The following is a 22,678-nucleotide window of genomic DNA, read 5'->3' on the forward strand; positions in this document are numbered from 1 at the left end:
AATTATATTAATTCTTAATATTGGGAGTCTAATTACTAAAAACAGACTTTCATGGCCTATGAAAGCCATTAGTACTCATCATAGTGGGCTGATGATAATTTAAACATTTTGCGTAACGGTATTTCCATCTTCAATGCTCATAATTAACACTTATTTGAATTAGACAACATTTTTATCCGCTTTCTTTCTCTATTGTTATTACCTAAAATTCTATCTCCACTTGCTTGCTTCTTTCTCCATATGAAAAATTGAAAATCCCTCCAACCTCTGTCAATATCGTAACTTGATGGCAACCCTTTCGAACCAATTAAATTTACATCGTAACCTCAAATAACTTTCCAAATTGTTCTAAACTGACAGTTCTTTCCTGTTTAACGAACGACTTTTCTGCTCAAATCTATTAGGCAATGCTATTAGTACTACGCCCTTTTTCATTCAAAACGATTCGAAATTGTGTTTACCATTCAATATAATAAATTAATTTTATCGCAGTTAATATTTGACTGACTTCCCTATCTATTGAGATACTCATTTTTTCCACTCCATATGAATTACCCCGACTCCACAAACATGAGGAATGGACCTTGGATATCCTTTGTTTAGCAATGCTGGTAAACTTTTGTTCAAATTATTAAATAAGCTGCCTAACAACCATCGTCTTTGCTTCCAGTACTCTCCATACTCTCTTGCTCTATCTACAGATTATTCTGAAAAGTACAAACGTTAAGCTCTGACCCTTTACCATTACTCTGCCCCTAACCGCGCATTTATATTTTTCCATTCTCTCTCGCCCGCATACTCTTCTTTATGATGCTCAGTAGGTATCTCAGTGCTGCTTATGAAACAATACCTAACCCCTCAGTAAACTTCTAACATGTGTAACAAGTACTTAAAGTTTGAATATTTTTTCCCTGTAAAAATGCTCAAAATCCAAGTAATGAGCATAGAAATCAGTCATACCACAATTCACCTGAAATTGACGAAGGGCGTGAGCTGGCACATACCTAAACCGGCAGGGCACTCACCGAAAATTCCTGATGTTGATGTCGCAAACCCTCGTCCACGCCATCCCTTTGTCTATTGCATCCGCCCTGTGTCCCGCCGCCGCCCCTGAGCAGTCCTTCCAAGGACTCGATGTACTCGATGGCACTGCGGAGGATTTCGACCTTGGGAAGGCGCTGGCTAGGGTTGGAGCAGGTTCTCCGCTTCAGTGATTCAAAGGCTTCGTTAACCTAGAGGATTTTCAAAAGACAATATTTATTATGAAATAAATATATTTCTTCAACTCAATCCATAACCACCAAATTGAAATTGTCAGTGCAATGGAGAGCGGGGTATCTAGTTAGCACATTATTATAAATTTAGCTAAGACCTATAAATTCAAAAGAGTTCTCTAAAGAAGATAGATATTCATAAAATTTTTACTATTTATTGCGGTAAATACTTCCCCTTTGCAGCAAACCAACTCGAAACCGATGAATAGGTTTGTGGTTATTGAATGAAGAATATAAACTTCGGAGAAATTTATTTTTCACGGGTGATTCATACATTTAGATTGCGGTTATGATGAAATATAATTGAATTATTCGATATTAGAACTTTATTAAATAAGACATCATTTCTATTGTATTTTAGATTGTGAATACTATGTTTACCGTAATTAAAAAACTCTTTCAGTAACTGAGAGCCTCTTGACAATAATAAAAAAAATTAGTTATAAGAAGGCATATTAATTTTTAAAATGGTACAACAAAAGCCTGATAGCTCTACCGATAGGACATTTATGTAACCATAAACTGGAGGCCTGGGATTAATTATTGGTGGATTTGGTAGCCTTAGCTTCGTCAAAGCCAGGTAAATTTTCTCTTATCATATCTACGAGGAAAGCAACACTCTGTACAGGGATAGAATCTGAATACCATACCCTGATATTGAAAATTCACCTGCCGTAGCGCTTAGTATTAGGTGAGTTCTATTTTTGCCTGTCAGCCACATCGGTTTGGTTACTTGTCTTTGGGCAGTATAGAAATCAACAAGGTAGTTTAATTTTATGATTCTTTTAAAAAAATGACGAAATGAGAGACAAGTCTTGTCCTTCATATCGCTGCATATATTAAAGAAATCATGGAATCTACTAAATTTTGACACCAAATGACGCTCTGCAGCAATGCTTTTTTTTGGCCGGAGAGTGAATATTTACCTAATGCATACAAAAATTGATGTATTTTTTCCTTGAAAAATATAGGATTCAGAGAGTGCTGCGGTTGTTTTTAAAGATTTAGAAAATATTGTATTTGTCCTGTCATATTTAAAATTGGTTGAAAAAGCCATACAATTTAAATTTAGTTATATAGCTATCGCCTTAATCCACACGGTCTGGGAAGATCAGCTACATTACATTTACATGAAAATATTTTTGGGCACATTATTAATTTAAAAATTATTTGAGACAATTTTATTTTAATTTTGCCATAGCAGCTGAATATAAATTCAGAGAATAAGTGCAGAAGTGATATGCTGATTTTGTTTTCCACAACCGAAATTAAGACCCACAAACCCATTTGAACATTTCATTTATAAGACGTTGTCCATGTCAACTATCATTTAACTCTGAGTTCTGCTCAACAGGACCCTCATCAGCTCTTTAATTAAGAATCTCAATTAATATCTAGTATATAATTAGTTTCATTTCATCATAATCATGTAACAATGAATGATTTTTTCACTTTTTTCTTTTACTTCCAAACATTTTATATGGTGACAATTAATTTTTTTAGACACGACTTCTCTCAGTAAAAATGCTTCAGCTTTTTATTTATTTATATTACTGAAGTAACCAAAGCTATGAGCATTTTCTTTGATGATAGTTTTACCCTTTAAAAAGTTGACTAATTTTTTTGGTATTTAAATTCTAGGAAACATGCTCTATGTATGGCCACTCATTCTGCTGAAGGTCGTATGCTTTGTCTGGATCATTTCAAACTGTTCCAATCAATAGTAAAACATTCTGTTTCATGAGGTGCGTAAATTACGCTACGATGTGTTTTTGAATCTTTTTTACAGGAAATGAAACATACACATAAAACCAATTATATACAATTACAAAAAATCATCTCATATCGATATTACTTGTGGTAACATGATATGCTGGTGTTTCAGTCTTTTTTGTTTAAAATTTTATTTTTTTAAAGTAATTCTAAATTTTAAAAATATATATATTATTTATATATATGTATATATATGTATATATATGTATATATATATATATATATATATATATTACTTAATTGTTTATTCTTAAAGTGTATTTAATACCATGCCGCCATCCGCCCCAGGATAAACAGCTAACATGATAAAGAGTAAAGTAACTTTAAATATTAAAATATGCGTTTATATTAAATAATAATTAGATTATTACAATAATACGAGGGTCATCCGGAAAGTAGTACCCGTTCGTGCCGCATGAAGTGCTGACGACGCGAGTAGCCGCTGGACGAGGTCAGATAGCTTCAGTGGCTTGTCTGCCTTCTCTGAGCCAAGTTGCGTGACGCTAGCATTGCCTGTGTTGTTTCTGTGATTGTTTACAATGTTTAAAAAAATTGAGAACGCCGCCAGTTGTGAAGTGAGGACAGTGATTAAATTCCTCGATGCAAGAAACGTTCGCCCATGTGATATTCATCGCCAATTAAAGGTGTATGGAGACAATGTAATGGACGAGTCGTCTGTTCGGCGGTGGTGTCGCAACTTCAACATGGGGAGGGGGAACACACACGACGATGAGCGTTCGGAGAGACCGTCTGTCATTACAGACCAACTGGTGAGCTCAGTTGACGAATTCGTGAGGAACGATCGGCGCGTCACAATTGATGACATCTGTGAGCATTTTCCCAATGTTTCTCGAACAATTGTTCATGAAATTGTTAAACACCATCTGCATTATGCAAAAATTTGTGCAAGATGGGTCCCTCGCGTATCTCAATGAGCTGGCGGCGAAGGACTATGCAGCAGGAATACAGAAACTTGTCACACGTTATGACAAATGCCTTAATTTGCTTGGAGATTATGTTGAGAAGTAGTTTAAAGTATCCTCTTTCAAATAAAATTTTTTATGTTTGTTAATATTTACTTTTGTGTCTTTATTTCACGAACGGGTTTTACTTTCCGGATGACCCTCGTATATAGGAAATTTTTTTATATCTCAATTCAGAAGACACCAGAAATTGGGAAACATGATGTTGCTTTGAAGTGCTCGTTTCAATTTAAATTTATACCAGATAACAACATCTCTACATATAGAGAATACATGATTCTTGAAGTTTTCATTTAGAATTAAGGTACGAGCTGAGGTCCATCCGGTGGACTCCAGTAGCAATATTTGAATTTGAAAAGAAAAATTTTATAAGGGGCAACTAATTCAAAAATGGATTTTTGGATTGCCTTTTGCTTCCTCACATTTAACCTTTTAAAAATGCTGTAAAAATATTAAATTGACTATTTGTAAAATCAAAGTGTAAGACAACATAATACAGGGTATTGGCAGCGTATAAGATCTATAGCGATGTGAGAAACAAAGGAAATTATTTGAGAGAGTGATAACGAACATCGCATATGAAGCAATTACTGATCTTAATTGGCTGTCAAATGTTTTGCTTGAGACAAGTGTAACTTTTGAAAATATTCATTTTCATTGAGACGTATTAACCAGAGGAAATGATCGCTCTTTTGCCGAAAAAGTGAATGTGACTCCATTGAATACCTTTCTGAGCCTCCGCCTCTCCCTCAGTGTGGCTGCCCTCCTCCTGTCCACAGTCACCGTCTTCTTCTTGCACGCCTTGCACGCCCACAGCAGGCATCGCCGCGGGGCTCCGTCCGCTCCCATGGCGCCGTGCTGGTGGCCGTCGCCGTGGCCCTCTCCCGACCCCTGGGGGGGCATCAGGAGCCCGGGTGGAGCCAGCACGTGCGGAAAGTGGGTCCCCTCTTCTTCTTCGTCCTCGTCGTCGTCCTCATCCTCGTCCTCGTCCTCCTCCTCCGACTCCTCCGTCTCCCTCCTCTCGCACTCCACTTTCCGACCCCCGGCCACTCTCCTGGGTCCCGGGGCCCCCCGTCCTCCCCTACCGCTCCCCGACCTGGCGCCTCCACCGCCTGCGACGATGCCAATCTCACCGCCACTCGCCGTGCTGACCCCACTGCTGCTACAGCTGCTACTCCCCGGGCTAAGGGCGGCCGGATCCTCGTGAGGCCCCTGGCTAACACCGATTGAGTGCCCCTGGTCGTGGTGGTGCTGCTCTTGGTGATGTCGGTGGTGCTGATGGTGCTGCGGCTGAAGTTGGTGGTAATGTGCGGCGTAGTGAGCGAAGGGGTCTCCTCCGACGACCGGGCCCGCCATCACGTTCCCCGGGGCCCCGTCTACCCGACCCGGGCCCTCGACCATTCCGTAGTGGCAATTCCTCCTCGACTCCGAGCTCATCATCATGGTCATCATCTTCGGTGTTCCCTTACTCCTCTTCCGCCCCAAACGCACGGTCCTAACTCCTCGGCTGCTTCAATCCCCTCGCCGCCGCTCTCCCCCAAGGCGGCAAACGGTCTGCCCCGAGAACACGTGGTGCTCTGCCGGTGATACGGGTGACAGCGGCGGCATCACATGGCGAAGGGAATCATGATCTCAATCCTCGCCGGGATCCCGCGGATTCTGTCTATTCGTGGCCGATTGTGTAGGTGTTTATTTTTTGCCGAATTACCGAGCGAGGTAGAAACGAAAGGATGGCTCGTCCTCAGAACTGCGTCTCTAATACGACAACTTCAGTGACTGAATTTAGCCACAAATACCGATGTTAGTGTTTGATTTCCCTGGAGCCTTTGCCTACTAGTTTTTTGCGCTCCGAATACCAAGAGCCACGCACTCTCAGAGGCTCGGATAAGCCCGAAGCTAGGTTCGGGCTATCAAAATTTCAGGCTGTCGAACTGCTATATTTCCCTCCGAACCCTTTACTTTATCACCCTGGGTAATCTTTATGAGAGTCAAAGTGGACAGGTTGGATGATCGTTGCCGATTAATGTTCCGCGCCTCCAGCTTGAACCACGCGGTCTCCTCACTCGGTCGTCCTTGCACTCACTCTTGCAGCCTCGTCCTCAACGGAAAGTCAGCCGGCATCCACGCCGAAAACACTTCCCCACACACGGATTCCCGGGAAAGAGAGAGAGGGGAGGAATGTGGGGAACCCCTGGGGGGTTGACGATGCTCCCAAGCTGCTACACACGCCCTTTCTCCACTCCACCCACTGGAGATGTGCACTACTGTCTGCTCGTCTCTCTCCTTTCCCTCCTCCCTCTCTATCCGAATTGGCTTCTTGTGGCGGTATAGCGCTCCACTTCTTTCTCTCTCTCTCTCCCTTTAGTCTCCTCCTCTGTCTTCCCTCCCTCTTTCTCTCCCGCTCCCCTCCCCAAGAAGCGACGAGCCAGGTCCACGACGAAGACACGGTCGTGTGTCTCCGTCCCTCCTTCCCCGACCCTCTCCCTTCACGACCCCCTCCACCCGAGATCCAACCCCCACCACTCCCTCATTAGTCCTCAGCCACGCCTCCTGCAACCCTCTCTCTCGTTCCTCCTCCCCATTTTCTTCCTCTTCCCACAGTCTCCCTAGCACCCCGCCGGGTACTTATATCTGTCCCCGCTGTATCCCCTAAAGCCCCCTCTCTCCCTCCCCCGCGAAACCGTGGAGAGGTGGGGCAGCGGGGGGGGGGCGAAGAAGAAGAAGAGGTGGACGATTCCTACCTCTCACTCCGATTCCCGCACTCGATCCCCTCCCTTTCCGCTCCGCGGCCGCCCCCACGCCACCGGCGAGACGGACAGCTTAGTGCACGCACGAGGAGGGAGATGATTTTGGTACGTAGGACGTATTGCGCGATTCAGAATTTCTGGTCCCACTAGACTCGCCGGCGGCGTCCACTCACTTGTTCCATATCCTTTGTTGGTAGGATGGTGGGTGGGGAGAATAAATCGTGAGACTAGCATTTGAAGAGCGGAGACTGAATGGACGGCGATGACTGTGAACTCAGTTATAACGGGTTGATGCATTGTTCCGTCAAATATCCTGCGTATATTCGTCAAATGGCGAAAGCGTATTTATCATTTCATTCGAAAGATTTAGGCGAAAACAAAATTTGCCAAAGTTTTCACGTCTCAATACAAACTCATCTGGATTAATTTGAGCACAATGAAAATAGAAGCTAAAAAGGTGTTACCTTTTCAGCATTAATCAGCCAAAATAATTTCCAGGGCTAGTTAATTTAACAAATGTTTACAAAGTACCTAATACCTTACAAGCAATTCATTTAACATTTTAGAATACTTTTATCATAGGAAGATTCCGTATAAATATGTATTATCAATATTTTTAATGATAAAGTTATTAATTCGCTGCTTTCTTTCTTATAAAAAAGTTGCAACAAAATGAATTTTATAAAAGAGCCGATATAATGTTTGTTATTCTGGAAGATGCTGTGTTGATTTATCTTTCCCATGTACTTCGAATCATTAAAAATTTTCTAATGCACCATCGGTTAATAAACACAAAATATTATTTGCTGATCATCATATAATTAAAATTCCTCAATGTTCAGAAGATTATCAATGATCCAAAAGAATGCATATATGCGATTAAATTATAACAGTCAACGATCATGCGGATCACACGATTAAGGAAATGCTTGCAAAGATACTTGGTATCATTTGGAGGGGAAATATTTGAGCACAATATTTAAGAATAGCTATTATTTCGCGTTGGATAAATCGTAAGTGTGAGAAAAACTTCTATGACCGCAGAGAAAGTGCCACACAATTTACGTCAATACTTGGTTTGGAGGTAATAAGTACAGAAAAATTGCGTATGCCATCTAAACTACGTACTATATAATTTATGAGTGGCATGAGTTTCTTTTAACTCAGATACATAGGCACATTTCTATCCTCATTAAAAATAGATAAAAATTAAAAAAAAAATAAATTTCATTATAATTTTTTTAGGAACAGCGTGTTCAATTCGCACAGTATCTCTGAAGGGAATGCAGCCTCAGACCATACTTTAATTTCAATGAAGTGTAGCATCCAATTGAAAAAGATAAAGCATGGAAGACGGTTCAGGAAATTGGATTTGGAAGCTTTAATAGCAACGACACCTAAGAAGTATCAGCAGGTTTAAGAGAAAATCTGGAGTGATGGCTGGGAGCTGGAGAAAAATTAGAGCGTAAACAGGGATATCGAAATCTGCAAATGAAATTATAAGAACTGTGATTAGAAAAAGGGCGAGGAACCCATGCATTAGAGATGATATGATTATAAAGATCGAAAAGAGAAGGAAATGGAAGAATTTGAATGAGAGAAGATGCAAGATACGTATACTGTTCAAAGTACGAGTATATGTGGAGGCAATTGTTTAAGAATCTTGAAAAGAACTGGAGATAGGAATGAAATTCGATGGACAATTCATAAAATCAATTAGGTTTAAGGTTGATCAAACTTCAGTTTTTCAGCTAGCCAAGGCGTTGCAAACTCTGCTGAAGGCAATGAAAATTCAGTGCCATAGATATGGGTTGAGAATAAATTCAAATAACACCAAGATCACGCAGTTTTCGAGAAAGCGAAAGGCTAAGTTGAACGTTAAAATTGGAGAGCAAATACCAAAGAAGGAAGAAGAGTTTACACATCTCCGAAGTGTGTTGGACCAAAATGGTCGAAGTAGTAGGGATGTAAGGAGAAGAATTGCATTACGCAAAGAGGCTTTCTCAAGGAAGAGGGAATTGATGACAGAGACGTTGGGTAAGAATGTTAAGAAAAGGCTCGTTAAAACTTTGAAATGGAGCGTAGTGTTGTTCGGCGTCAAATATGGTCATTGAAGCAGGATAATAGAGATATGATTTTTGAAATGCAATCATTGAATGACTTTTATTAAAGATGTACAATTATATTGGAGGTTTTTCAACGTAGATGTGAAGAGGGATAATGGTTTCCTTTTAATGCTTCAAAATCCTATTTATAAAACTATCTTTTCTATTTAATTTTTTCGTATCGGGCACTGCACGCCATTATTACTAAATTATCAAATGAATTAACAATAGTTCCCGGGAAATCATGCGAAGTAAACACGCTTAGTCGTCAACCTCAATACCATATTAATGAACAAATAATAACGCTTCCTTTTGGTATTGATTTCATCCACGACCCGTTTTAGTGTACTACATCATCTTCAGCTAACAGGCAACAGAACATATACATACTATTTTTTGAGTAATCCTAAGACCCGGCTATTGTAATCTCCTTTATTCGGGAATAAGTATTTTTTTAATGAGATTAATGGTTTTCATATTCGCGCGATAAATCGTTATAGGGAATCTTTCATCTATGAAGATTTATGTTTTTAAGTGCAGATTTCAGACTATTATTGTTGCGATTTCCGATTAATGAAAGGCCTATGAGACAAAAAAGTTTTATTCGCATTTCAATATATGAGCAAAGGTAATTTATGATATCTTTCTTGATCATATATGTTTTGGGGCTACAAAGTATACCCCTGGCAAGATATTGCATACAAATCCTTTTTCATAGCCATAACATATACGAGTAGGTAAACGGTTCGTGATTAGTAAATCAATTATTATTTTAATTATTATTGAAACGGAATTTCACGATTAAGCCATCACTTCCATCCATCTTTAGTTATGCAAAGACGATGATGCGTTCACTAGGCATGATAGATATTATGCCAATCACCAAGAGCCTCATTTAGGCTTCATTTTATGTAAGTAATCTTGCACAAGTAATTAAATTTAAATTTCTTTAACATTCCCCTGGCATTCCATGCTTGAATTACATTATTTTTGCCGCCTATCGTAGAGCAGACAACATGTCAACACACCTGCTCAGCCATACATGACAGGAATTTTGGTTAGGTTTCCGGATGAACAAAATTTAGTAAGCAAGTCAGACAAGAAGTTTCGTTATTACTGGACACACTAGAATATCAGTGTAATATCTATGGTCTCAAAATCAATGTAAAAAATAAAGGATGTGAGATTTTTTATAAATAGGTTGGCTTAATCAAGCATTTGAAATGAAGAAAAAAACGAGAGTAGGAGGAGCACTTTACTTGCCTTGTGAATTTTTTGCACTGAGATGGTCAAAGCAGTAACGGCATTATTTATTTATTTGGGATAAATTGCTGTTAGGCGATAAGCCGGGTGGCAATGACATGATATAACAAACAGTAGTCATTCTTAAAACATATCACAGTGTCATTAAATAGTCGCCATTAAATAGTGTCATTTAACAATCCCATCATGTATACCTTTTGCATTCACGCCTAAATGATTTAATGCTTTTGGGTAAGGGCTTAAAGAGTTCATCAGGCAGCTGGTTCCACTCTTTGATTCCCATATTTAGGAAGAATCATTCCGTTAGGAAAAAAAGGCTCTCGCAAGGAGAACGGAATTGATGGCAGGGATTTTGAGTAAGAATGTTTTGAAAAGTATTGTTAAAACGTTTATACGGAGCGTGGTTTGATACAAGATTATTTGTAGGAATACATAGGATACTTTTGAAATAAGGGTATTAGATAAGGATAGAAAAGATAAAATGGAAGGAAAGGAAAAATAGGGAAGAGGTACTATACATGGTGGGAGAGGAGAGAGAAATCCAAAGTTGAGTGAATAACAAAGAAAGGAGGAAAGCTGGATCGAAAGCATTCTCATCGGCGATGGAATTTAGAATACAGTGATAAAACGGTGGACGTTAGGCAAACGAAAAACGGAAGGCAAAGGAAAGGCAAGTTGAACGGAATAAAAGAGGTAACATGTTCATGCGCCCTCTATTAGGAAATACCAGAGTAGGATCTCAGAAAAAACTAATATATTCGATAGGATAAACCAAATCATCTGCACCAAGGAAGACTTTAAGGAAGATTTCGAGTAAGTAATAAAAACGGGGAAAGAGAAAGCCCTGGTAGTAAGCTCTGGCAGAAATAATATGAAAAGGGTATTGCTGAATGGAACCAATAGGAATAACATACATGAAGTTGACAAATAGATTTGCAATATATATTTTATATACAGAAGGAAAATAATTCGATAGCTTAGTACGAAAATAGCGCTGTCACCATTTGTAAAACATTAGGGAAAGAGATATCCGGCGTTCGTAGCAAAAGGGTGAGATGGAGCAGCATTTGTTTTATTTTGAGTCATCGTGCAAGTAAGAGCACATGTTTTCAAATAGTAATTTGAAAATTGATGAAAAAGTTCACAAATTAACATAGGCTGTCACTCAGAGGGAGGGATTCTACCGAGAGAGGTGCCTTACGTGATTTGAAGTAGAACATTAAGTCAATAGCCGAACGTTGTAGCCATAAGACATTAGCGCTGCCGTAATAAGAGTTCTGCTCAAAAAGTGTCGCGAACTTTGCATTTTCGCGGGTTACGTATATTTGGTTTCCGATTTTTTTTGTGGCGTTATGCTGGTACATATGTCTCTCACTTATGCCGAAAATTTTGGCCATTTTGAATGCTCATCTGATTTTTGACTGCTGTTTTACATAGACGAGTTTTGGCTTGTCTTCGATTTTAGTCTGTTGCAAAAAATGGATCAAAGAATCTGTGAATCCTGAGACGGGTCGCCGCGAAATTGGTACCAAAATTGCTCAATTTCGACAAAAAACAGCAACGCATTAACATTGCTAATTAGGTCATGCGACGACCCAAATTTGCTCCAGAGGGTCATAACAGGTGACGAATCATGGGTTTATGGTTATGACGTTGAAAATGCCAAACTCCGAATCATCCCAATAGAAGCTGCAGCACGAACCAAGACCGATAAAAGCGTGGCGTGACCGAAAAAAAAGGGGCGTGGTGCATCATGAGTTCTTGTGACAGGGTAAAACGGTAACTAAGGAATATTACCTGCAATTTGTACACAATTTTTGCGAAGCAACCCCCCCCCCCATAAACGCCTGGATTTGTGGAATAACGGAAATTGGCTCTTGCACCATGACAAAGCCCCTGCTCACACATAGTTACTTGTGCGCGAATATTTGGCCAAAAACTACACACTAATGATGCCGCAGCCACAGTAATCCAATCCCCAGATCTGGTCCCCAGTAACTTTATCTTGTTCCCGAAAATGAAGAGGCCTATGAAAGGACCGCGCTACGCCACGATTGACGACAAATAGACTACATCAAAGGAGGAACTGAACAAGATCACAAAAAATGATTTTTGAATTGCTTCGACTATTGGAAAAAATGTTGGGTAAAGTATATAATATCTGATGAGGATTACTTTGAAGGGTACAAAATAGATATTCATGAATAAATAAATAATTTTTGAAAAACACAAAAGTTGCGATACCTTTTGAACAGACCTCGTACTTTATAATATTGAAAATAAATGAAAATACTTATGTTTCTTTATTTTAATTGGCATAATTTTGATTATGAAAAGAGAAACCTTTGTGGAATGTATTCTGAAGGCACTTTTTAAAATATATACAATATCTGCTAGCTCGTGCACTTTCAGTCGACGATCATCCAGTACCACTTTGTGGATTTTCTTCACCGTTTCTGGAGTCGTCACCTGATTTGTTCGACCAATGCGATGCTCGTCTTGATGGCTCGTACGGCTACGTTTAAACTCTGCTGCCCAATATATTGGGAAGCAGAGTTGTATCTATCTATTGTAAACGAAGGAGCAGACTCACCCAGAGTAGAACCCAGTTCAGCTCTTGTATTGGTTGGGCTGAGGGATTTAAAATTAAAGTATTGTTTCATAAGCAAAATAACGAAGACCAATTTTCTCCATTTTCACAAATTCACTGAAAACGTTCACTATTGATGGCTGCCAAACAAATACTAAGCAAGGTGGTGTCTTCAAACTTGAAACATATACTTTTTAGATTTTGTACTTTCTACTACAGTGATATTTTAAAAATAGCTCCCGCCATCTCTAGATCAGGCCGGGTATTTCTTGTACCACCCCAGTAATGGACAGCCACCTCGTACCCTCAGACATAAAATACTAAGCTAAACTTAACGGGAATCCCCAACCACATATCATACAAGACGGTAATGACAGGAAAACATTTCTTAAATTCAGCAGGATAATGGAAATGCATAAACAACGAAAATTACTGCGATGATAGATAAAGAAAGATATACAGCGACAAAAATTCGAGCCCTGTAAGAAGATGAAGTGCTGCGGAGAGGGAAGTATGCAGAAAGAAGGAAACTAAAATCATGCTTGAGAGAGCATACCTCAGGAGGATTTGAATAGTGGCAGAGGTTAGTATTTCACTATAATTCTTGAGATATTACGAAGAAAAATTAAATGCCCACAAACGACTGTATGTGGAAACCGTGGAATAGGAGCCCTTTAATCTGGTGGAACAAATGTTTTGATTTATAGGAGAGTTTGTACTAGAGTTACCACCATAGAAGAATGATCAATCAGCTCTACAAGAACCATATCAACATAATATTATTGATGCAAAATAAAAGAAAAATGTAATCTAAACAAAATGACAATCTGAAAAATAAACCTCCGCGCATGCAGAAGAGATGTGTTTTTGTGACAAGAAAAAAAATTAAAATACATGAATGAACTATCACTCAACTTGGAAAAAGCGTGCCATACAATAGATGAAATCTAAATAAGAATATTATATGTATGTATGTATATATATATAATGATACGTATATCGCGGTAGTCATGGGGGTAGAGCGTTGGACTCCCGACCGGAGGGGCTCGGGTTCGATTCCCGTGCAAGATACTCTGGGAAATCTGCAGCTCCACCCAAGATATGTGATTTTTCGGGTACCAGATCTTCCTTGGAAACCATAATTGGGACAGGGAAAGGAACTGGCCCCCCTACCCTGATGTGTGAATTTCACACGCTGTGGGGCTTAGTGGGGTGAATTCTACAATCACCTACCAACCCTTCGGGTTAATTACTGATCATATTTTAATTACAAATGCTTTAGGATTCGCCATGAAAATATATGTAACATTTATTGTGTAGGCAAATATATTTTTGTATAGAGGAAGTTGGGTGGGAAAGGCAAAAGAAAGGAGTTAAGTATGAATCAAGAAGTATGCAAAAAGTCAGACGAAGGAAGGGGTTTATTTTCGGAGATGTAGATTTGCAGGTGTGACTGTAGCATGCGCTCACATCCAACGCAAACTTATGTCTTCCCACACATAATATGCCTTTCCATACCTCACATTAATATCAATAAAAATAAATATCTATCCTCCAGTTGGAATTCTTCTAATAAATAAATTTGGGCGGCCACACACCTACTGATTCAATTAATACATAAAGAGTTTGGAAAAAATGGAATAGTTTGATGGTTTCAGCCTCTACCTTCTAAATATTTATCACCAGGGAATTTAGAAAGTAAAATTCGCAAATATTTTCGTCAAAAGTTTTCGTGAAAAATTACAAAGTTTACTTATACAGTAAGAATGATACAGGTTAACTCGATGAGGTAAAAAATAAAGGTTACACGGTCCATTAGTTTTTAATTGTGGAGATAGGTACGATACGCCAGCATTGTTCTTTACGTTTTCCTAATTTACTGAGGTTGAAATTCCTACGGAATTTTTTTACGCTTCCATAGGGCTAGTCACCCAAGAGAGACTTTACTAAGCCTTTCCCGATCTCATAAATCTCCGCTCGCGCTCAACCCTTTCATACCGGCGCTTCCATATTCCGTTCATCCAATGGGCGTCTTTCTCGCCTGCGCTCCAATCCCAGCCCTTCCCCTTCCTCGCCTCCCGCCCAACTCCTACCGCCCCCGCAATCCGTCGCCAGTCGCCACGCCCATCTTCCCTCCTCCGTTCTCTCCCCTTCAGCCGTCGGTTGGCTTCTGTCAACATCGGCTACTGCGTTCAGCTCCGGATAGGAGCTACCTCCTGCCGTGTCCTCGTCCCCTAATGCCGCGGGATGTCCGACTGTGAAGACGTCACAACAACGTTTGGCCCCCTCATTCTTCAGGCGTGATCGTCGCGGATTATTTTCCAATGCATTAAGCCAATTTTGTGCGGAAACAAGAATTTTCGTGAATAATATTTTTTAAAAAATACATGATTATTTTCAACAACCCCCATATAATACGTCCCTGAGTAGCTTCTATTGCAATATTATTCCACTGTTACGAAGGTATGAAGTTCATTGACTGACTGTCCGTCCGTGGGACAGTGCTAGCTGGTCGTATGGGGAATAAATCTTAGAGGGCAGTGCAGTAGAGAATGGTTATAGTACCCTAAGAAATTGAAGTAAAATTTATGTTTTATCTTTAATGCCTATGTTCGTCATGCCTGAAACGCCAGTTTCCATAAAAGTACATCAGTCATAGTCGTGAACCATTAGCAACATACCATTTTTAGTCATATCGTAAATTGAGATTTCGGCCGCGGAATGTAGTGTATTAATTGAATAGATGGCGATTAGATGGCGAGTAGACGAATTTTCCCATCGAATTTTCCTTTTTAAGTCCAACGATAAGGAGATCATGTGATTATTGGCTATAACATTTTATGTTACTCTGGACCGTTGAACGTCTCTTTTTGTGTCTCTGAAGGACGAGCTGAAGACATTGTCAGGAGGTCATCTCTTCGTAACAGTATTTTCATATAAAAGGAACTTAAAGGGAGCTTTTTGCATTCAGGTCGGACTGGATTCCGTCTGCATTCACCCAATTCATAGGGAAGACGGAAACAAAACAAGCTTTTTCGTCATTGAAAAAATAATTAATTAAAGAATTAAAGGAATAGGAAATATTTTTTCATTTGTTGAAAAATGAGGAGAAAGTAACGAAAATTTCGTTTTTAGTAACGTTACACACGAAAAACGGCACAATATTCCACCATTGTTTAAATCAACTATGCCACATCGGAATATGTCATTAAATAGTGTGTTAAAATAAATTTTCCATTCTATTGTTTTACTATTATCCTATTTTTAAGGTTATTTTGCAACGAACCACGGATGAATAACCACGAAAATACTACGACATTTTTCATTATCAATCGATTTGTGAATGAGAATTTCAAATATTCGCGGCATATGAATATCCTGTCGTGGATACTTCACGTCTTAACAGAGGGCGCTCAAATATAGTGTTGAGAGAGTCATCTTCCAGCTTTAAGCTGAACTTCAACGTGATCTTGTGTGGTGTCGTTTTTTTCTTTAAAAAAAGCGGGAATTTCAATGCTGAAAACTATCCGTTGCTCTGTTTTGCCCATTACAGACGGAGTATAAGTTACTTTACGGCAAATTCATATAAAAATAGGCGCCGCTTTCATATTTCATAGACACTTGTTATTATTATAGACAAAAAGAAAATACTAGAAAAAGAAAATATTTCCATTAAGGATGCGCAGGTAAATTGAAAGTATTTTAATTTATATCATTTATACTATATTTATATATTTTAAAATAGCCGTAAAAATAACATACTTTCATTGAAAATATATTTGAAATAAAATCTAAATTACAAATGAGCTAAGATAAGTGAAAGAAAACGATAATTGATTCTAGCAATATGTACCCGAATGAGGAATTCAGAGAAATCATTCTTGGATTTCAAAAAGTACTTATAATGATATTGAAAAATACATCAACATGAATTGTGATAAAAAACTGCAGATAGTGAAAAGAGAATTAAATATATAATTGATAAATTTCAAATCATTAAATCAAGAACACAATGTATTTTTCCACTGTTCTTTATTTTGGCACTGATAGTTTCAACGCTTAGACATCATCAAGAGGTACAAATTAGTCTATATATATATATATATATATATATATATATATATATATATATATATATATATATATATATATATATATATGTGTGTGTATATATATATATATATATATATATATATATATATATATATATATATATATATATACTACCTTGATCAAAAATTTCCCGGAATTTATTCAGAAAATTAAAAATACAAGTTTATTCATCTAAATCTATATTGTCCCCTTCAAAGTAATCCCCATCGACTGCAACACACTTATGCCAGCGCTTGATCCAATCCTCGAAACATTTTTTTTATTCGGTTTTCGGTATGTCCATCAGTGCTTCCTGCGATTTTTCCATTACTTCCTCTCGGCTGCTAAAACGCGTTCCCCGTAATGGTTTTTTAACTCGATTGAACAGAAAGAAGTCACAGGGAGCCAAATCAGGTGAATTCGGTGGCTGTTGGATGGTATTTGTTGCATTTTTCGTCAAAAAATTACGAATAATGATAGCACTGTGCGACGGTGCGTTATCATGGTGCAAAATCCACGAGTTTTCTGCCCACATTTCTGGTCTCTTTCGGCGAATTGCTTCACGCAAACGTCTCATAACGCCCAAATAATACTCTTTGTTTACTGTCTGGCCTTCTGGCAAAAATTCATGATGCACTACACCGTTGTAATCCATGAAAACCGTCAGCATTGCCTTCTTTTTTGACTGAAAACGACGTGGTTTTTTTGGTCTCGGCTCATTTGGTGAACGCCATTCACTTGCCTGATGTCTGGATTGCGTGTCGTACTCATAAACCCACGTCTCGTCTCCAGTAATGATCCTTTTGATGAATGTGGGATCGGATTCAGCCTCGCAAATCATGTCTTTTGCGACGTCAACACGGTCTCTTTTTTGCATGAAATTGAGGTCTTTTGGCATGCTACACGACGGAAACCCAAATCATTAACCACAATGTCTTGGGCGGATCCATAGGCAATGTTCAAGTCCTCCGCTATTTCTCTGATGGTTAATTTGCGGTTATTGACCAACATTTCTTTTACTTTATCAATTTTTTCACCGACTTTCGATGTCGATGGTCTGCCACTGCGTTCATCATCTTCGATTGACTCACGACCACTTCTGAACCGCTCGTGCCACTGGTAAACGACCGTTTTTTTTAGAGAATCGTTGCCGAAACACTTTTCCAACATTTCCAACGTCCGTGCGCCACTAAATCCGTTTTTTACGCAAAATTTAATACAAGTTCGTTGTTGCAAATTTAAATCCATTTCTGCAATTGTAAAAAATCGCCAACACACACAGAGATAGATGTACTCTTGGCTACGTAACTTTTGCAAATGTCAAGTTATGACACTAAGATTTAAAGGGAATATCAACAACAGATGTACCAATTTAACAAAAAACAGAACTCAAATCGGAACGATGGGAGCGCCACACGGTGGTTATTCCGGGAACTTTTTGATCAAGGTAGTATATATATATAAATCTTCAAAAAAGAACGCGACGACACAAATGTGTAAAAACTTCCATTAAATCCTTTATACACAGAAACACAGGGAAAGGACAATCACGTCACTAATCTGAAGATGATGGCCGTACTGTTTAAACCACAACTAGATATGCGATTGCCCTTTCTCTGATTTTATGTGCATAAATGTTTTAAATGAAGTTTTTACATATGTATGCGTATCATAAATAGTTAAAGTAGCTAATTATTATATATATTACTCTTTTTCAGCGAAATAAAAAGAAGTTAATATGTTTCCTAGCGTTATAATCATCATCATAATCAACGAAAACCATATCTTCATCTACATATTCATCATGATAATGTTTATATTCTTGATTTAGCCTTACTTTGGTTAGGATATGTGCGGTTCTTTGACAAGCTGTCACATTGAAAATGTTTACATGTTATTCTCTTGTTCTTCTGGATAATAGACTAACAAAAGAGATAACCAGAACAGAGATAACGATGTGCAGAACGATGAATATAACGACAAACTGGATTGATGGATGAGCGTCCAATTTTGAAATTTATATTTAGAATTCAAAAAAGATTGATGACAAAGTTTTAAAGCTGAAAATGAAAAACATTTTTAAAAATCCGAAATTTCAGGGCTTTGGAAAATACGAAGATTATTTGGCTGTTTTTTCGTCTTTGGAAATACCTATCCCTCCGTGTGTTGATTGGTTAGCTGCTGGATCCATTTATTCATTAATATTTCATGCATGTGTTCCCTTCTCTTATACACCGATGAGTGTTTGCTCTCCCTCTAGCTGACCACGTCTTTATTTGTTCTCCATATTTTTTTTCGAGTAGGTTTTCAAAACGTTTACTCCTTGCATGGTAAGGTAGAAAGATAAAATATGAAAATAATACCTATATCATTAGATATCTGATCAAAACTCCTCTGATTACAAATAAAACGATCATTTAAACATTTACCGCCCAACATGGTCAATAAATATTGAATTGAAATATAATTTGTTTCAATATATTTAGATTTCCAACAAGGTAGGGACATTGATATTTTTCTCTATGTGTTTCATTTCCTATACAAGGATTTCTTTAGCCTCCTTTCCAAGAAATAACTCTATTGGCCTGAATTATGCGCTAGAGAATGCTTTGGGGATTGCTATTTTATGCTGTTTTCAGTGTTATGGTCTAAATGTGGGATTAGAATCCATAGAAATGATAAATATATTAGTCATCCTGAACTCTTTTTTATCTCCATAAATAAAAAATATTATTTTGTTTGCACTATTTTTACCCGGTAATGTCACACACCGTCATCTGAATATCATAGAATTGTGGTGGTATTTGAAGATCCAGTGAAACGAGCGAAGGCCAACTTCGTCTATCAAATTTAGCGTGAAACGAAGTGATTGGACAGAGTCTGTAGCTTGATCACATCTCAACGTTGAGAAAATATCAATGTCAATGTTTATGGTCCACCTACGTTTGCGGCACACAAGAGTGTCTGAGTTGTACAACATTTTGCATTAGTTTCAAAATTTTCAATTAAAAACCACTCTCAATCACACCCACAGTTTTCTTTACGAAACGTGAATTTCCATCCCAATATTTTCCAAAACCTTGATAAATAGAATGGTTTGAGGCGTGACTTTGTGGAAGCGATTCATATCGGAAAAGATATACTTAGTTATTCCACATATATTTTATTAAACATGACCCAGGTTTTGACTTACGAAGCCATCATCAGTCACCTGATGATGAATTTGTAAGTTGAAACCTAGGTCGTGTTTAATAAAATTTATGTGGAATAACTAAAGAAAATCTTTTTCGATTCCTAAACCTTATTTCACTAGCACACATGACTTTTCGTCACCGTTTCCCTCCGCGGCACGTAAAAAAATGTCTACGGGTCAGCCTGAGTAAGCCCCTTCCTCCCGTATTTGGCATGTTAATTTCTTTTGCGAGAAAAAAAAATTGTGACTATTTTAAATTGTATCAGGAATAGGAAAAAAAATATATTAAGACATTTTTAAGAATTTTCAAAATTACTGCTTAAACACCATAAACATATTTCCATGGGAAAAATCTCTCATACTAATAATGAGGCTATTTTAAATATTTTGAATGACTATAAATCAGCTCTAATGAATTTTATAACCTTCTCTTGACGGAAAAAAATCTTGTAAACCTTAATATGAGCATTACAGTCGTTATTAGAGCCGACCTACCAATCTTTTCTCCATGTTGTCCTAGTTTTCAACTTCTCGCTGAATATTAAGTGGCCATTTCCCCTAATAAGGATAGTACTTACTTGTGAACTACTTTGAGGGAATGGCAAATGAGCACAAAAGGCCGAGGAAGTTTTCAATATTTATGGAAAACCTTATACCGAATTAATGCTTCGCTACACTGTAAATTTTGTACTTTTACCTCAATGTTTTGAGACTAGTTAATATTTTTGGTGAAACGGAATACGAAATATTTGTTCCTAAAAATAATATTACAAGAACATATAAGTTTCTACATCAAGTCAAATATTATGCTACATACCTTCGAATGTGGATCGCGGTAGTCCAGGGGGTAGAGCGTTGGCCTGAGGGTCCCGGGATCGAATCCAGGGCAAGGCAATCTGGGCACCTGCAGCTCCCCCCAAGCTAAATGATTTTTCGGGCACCAGATCTTCCTGGGAAATCCATAATCGGCACAGGGAAAGGAACTGGCCCCCCCACCTTGATGTGTGAAATTCACACATTCAGTCGGGCTTAGAACTGGGTGAACTCTACCATCAACTGCCAAACCGAGCTTCAGGTTGATTACTGTGTTCATGGTTTTTCAAAACTTCGAATAAAACTTGAAATTAAAATCAACAGTTCCTTTGCCCGCATTCTCTCGCAGATTCTCTTTGCTCTAACGGGGCAACAAACCATCTGGAGCTGGGCGGAAGGTCGTCAATTAGCGATTTTAATTTTTATTTTCAATGTTTTGAAATTTTTTGTCTCATTTATCTGTCAGAATATGTAATTAAGATGCAAAAAAGTATGTTAAATATTTATCTTAGTTTTACTTATTAAATTAATAATCATTAAAATAAAATCAACTAGCAATATATACTAGATTGCAAAATCACGCATTGACCCCATTCAACTAGGTCATCTCAAACATTTTCCCTTCTGAGCTTAAAACATTATTGAGTTTATTTCATAGAAAATACCTAGTTAAAACCACTGAATATTAGGATACCCAAGGCCACATTGAACATAAATTGTGCCATTGACATAGAAACAAAATCAAATTATTAACCCTACGAGACCATGTTGACGGACTGAGAGGCTAAAGGGCATATAAATAAGTCTAACTTAAAACCGAAGACATCAATATTAGTAGTGTATGCCAATAATGAGTTATAATGGCTGTCTATTTGGCCATATTCGCGAATTTTCTAAATGTATCCATTCAAAGAGACTTACAGATACTTTAAAGGTATCTGTTTAACCTCGATTTAATGATTCACTCTATGTTTACTTACACCGAAATGCTTTCCACAAATTGATATTGTATTTGAGTGAGGAAAGCATAAATGATATGAAATGTCTAAAAGAATAGTCTTCCAAGCTCAAAATAAGCAATGAGAATCCATTTCCTAAATTCTCTGCGACATAATGACAAATTTTAAGACATGCATATGCCCCTATACATACCCCTTGGATAGCTCTTATGATCATATTTATTCATTTTTCAGTTGCTGGAAAATTTATTTTCCTTTGATAAAATTATTTCATAGGAACTAGCATGGTGAAAAATTAGACATATAAAACGAACAAATCGGTATTATTCTGTATGTGATTCCTCAGTGTGCAATGTATTCACTGATATTTTTATATCCTTAGAAATAGGGTGAATTAATGGATGTCATCGTTCTTGGATGCTTTATCCCTGTTTAAAATTCAGATATGCGTCTCACTACACGAAAGAAGTATGGCAGATATTTTTTTAAGGAAATTAGAATTAAGGCTGCATTAGTTGCCCATTGTGTATAAATCAGATGTTAACTTGGATCCCAAATTCAAATTCCTTTAGCTTTCTTTGGAGTACATGTATTCAGTATGAATTTCACCATTGTCATCCCAAATGGGATGACAATGGTTTTTTCTCTGTGTTAATTCAAACGGTGTCTCACGGTCCTACAAGCTACGTTATACATTCCCTGTTCCATCAAACGCATTACTTATTTGCACAGACTTATCATTAATTCTTCTCTAACTTCTCTCTCATTGTGATTGACCTATTTCACCACATTTTTGCCATACTGGACCTTTCTCAGTCCTTAAGCTGCTATTATTTCTTCCATAAGGTCCAATATTTCATCCGTGATGACGGAACAAAAGATCTGT

The 22,678-nt window shown here is 37.9% G+C and overlaps 1 protein-coding gene across 1 annotated transcript in view; it reads right to left on the reverse strand.

Annotated features, from left to right (window-relative positions):
- nau (myogenic-determination protein nautilus) overlaps positions 1 to 5,482 on the reverse strand; it is a 93,136-nt gene extending 87,654 nt beyond the window's left edge. Inside the window, exons 1-2 of the mRNA XM_071585543.1 lie at positions 4,757 to 5,482; positions 1,026 to 1,232 (exon numbers count right to left, since the gene is read on the reverse strand). Of these exons, the coding sequence (XP_071441644.1) occupies positions 1,026 to 1,232; positions 4,757 to 5,482 (933 nt within the window). The remainder of the gene's footprint in view (positions 1 to 1,025; positions 1,233 to 4,756) is intronic.
- Positions 5,483 to 22,678: the final 17,196 nt, after the last annotated feature.

The sequence above is a fragment of the Hetaerina americana genome, unplaced genomic scaffold, assembly GCF_022747635.1.
Source record: "Hetaerina americana unplaced genomic scaffold, ioHetAmer1.1.p SCAF_2, whole genome shotgun sequence".
Lineage (NCBI taxonomy): Eukaryota > Metazoa > Arthropoda > Insecta > Odonata > Calopterygidae > Hetaerina > Hetaerina americana.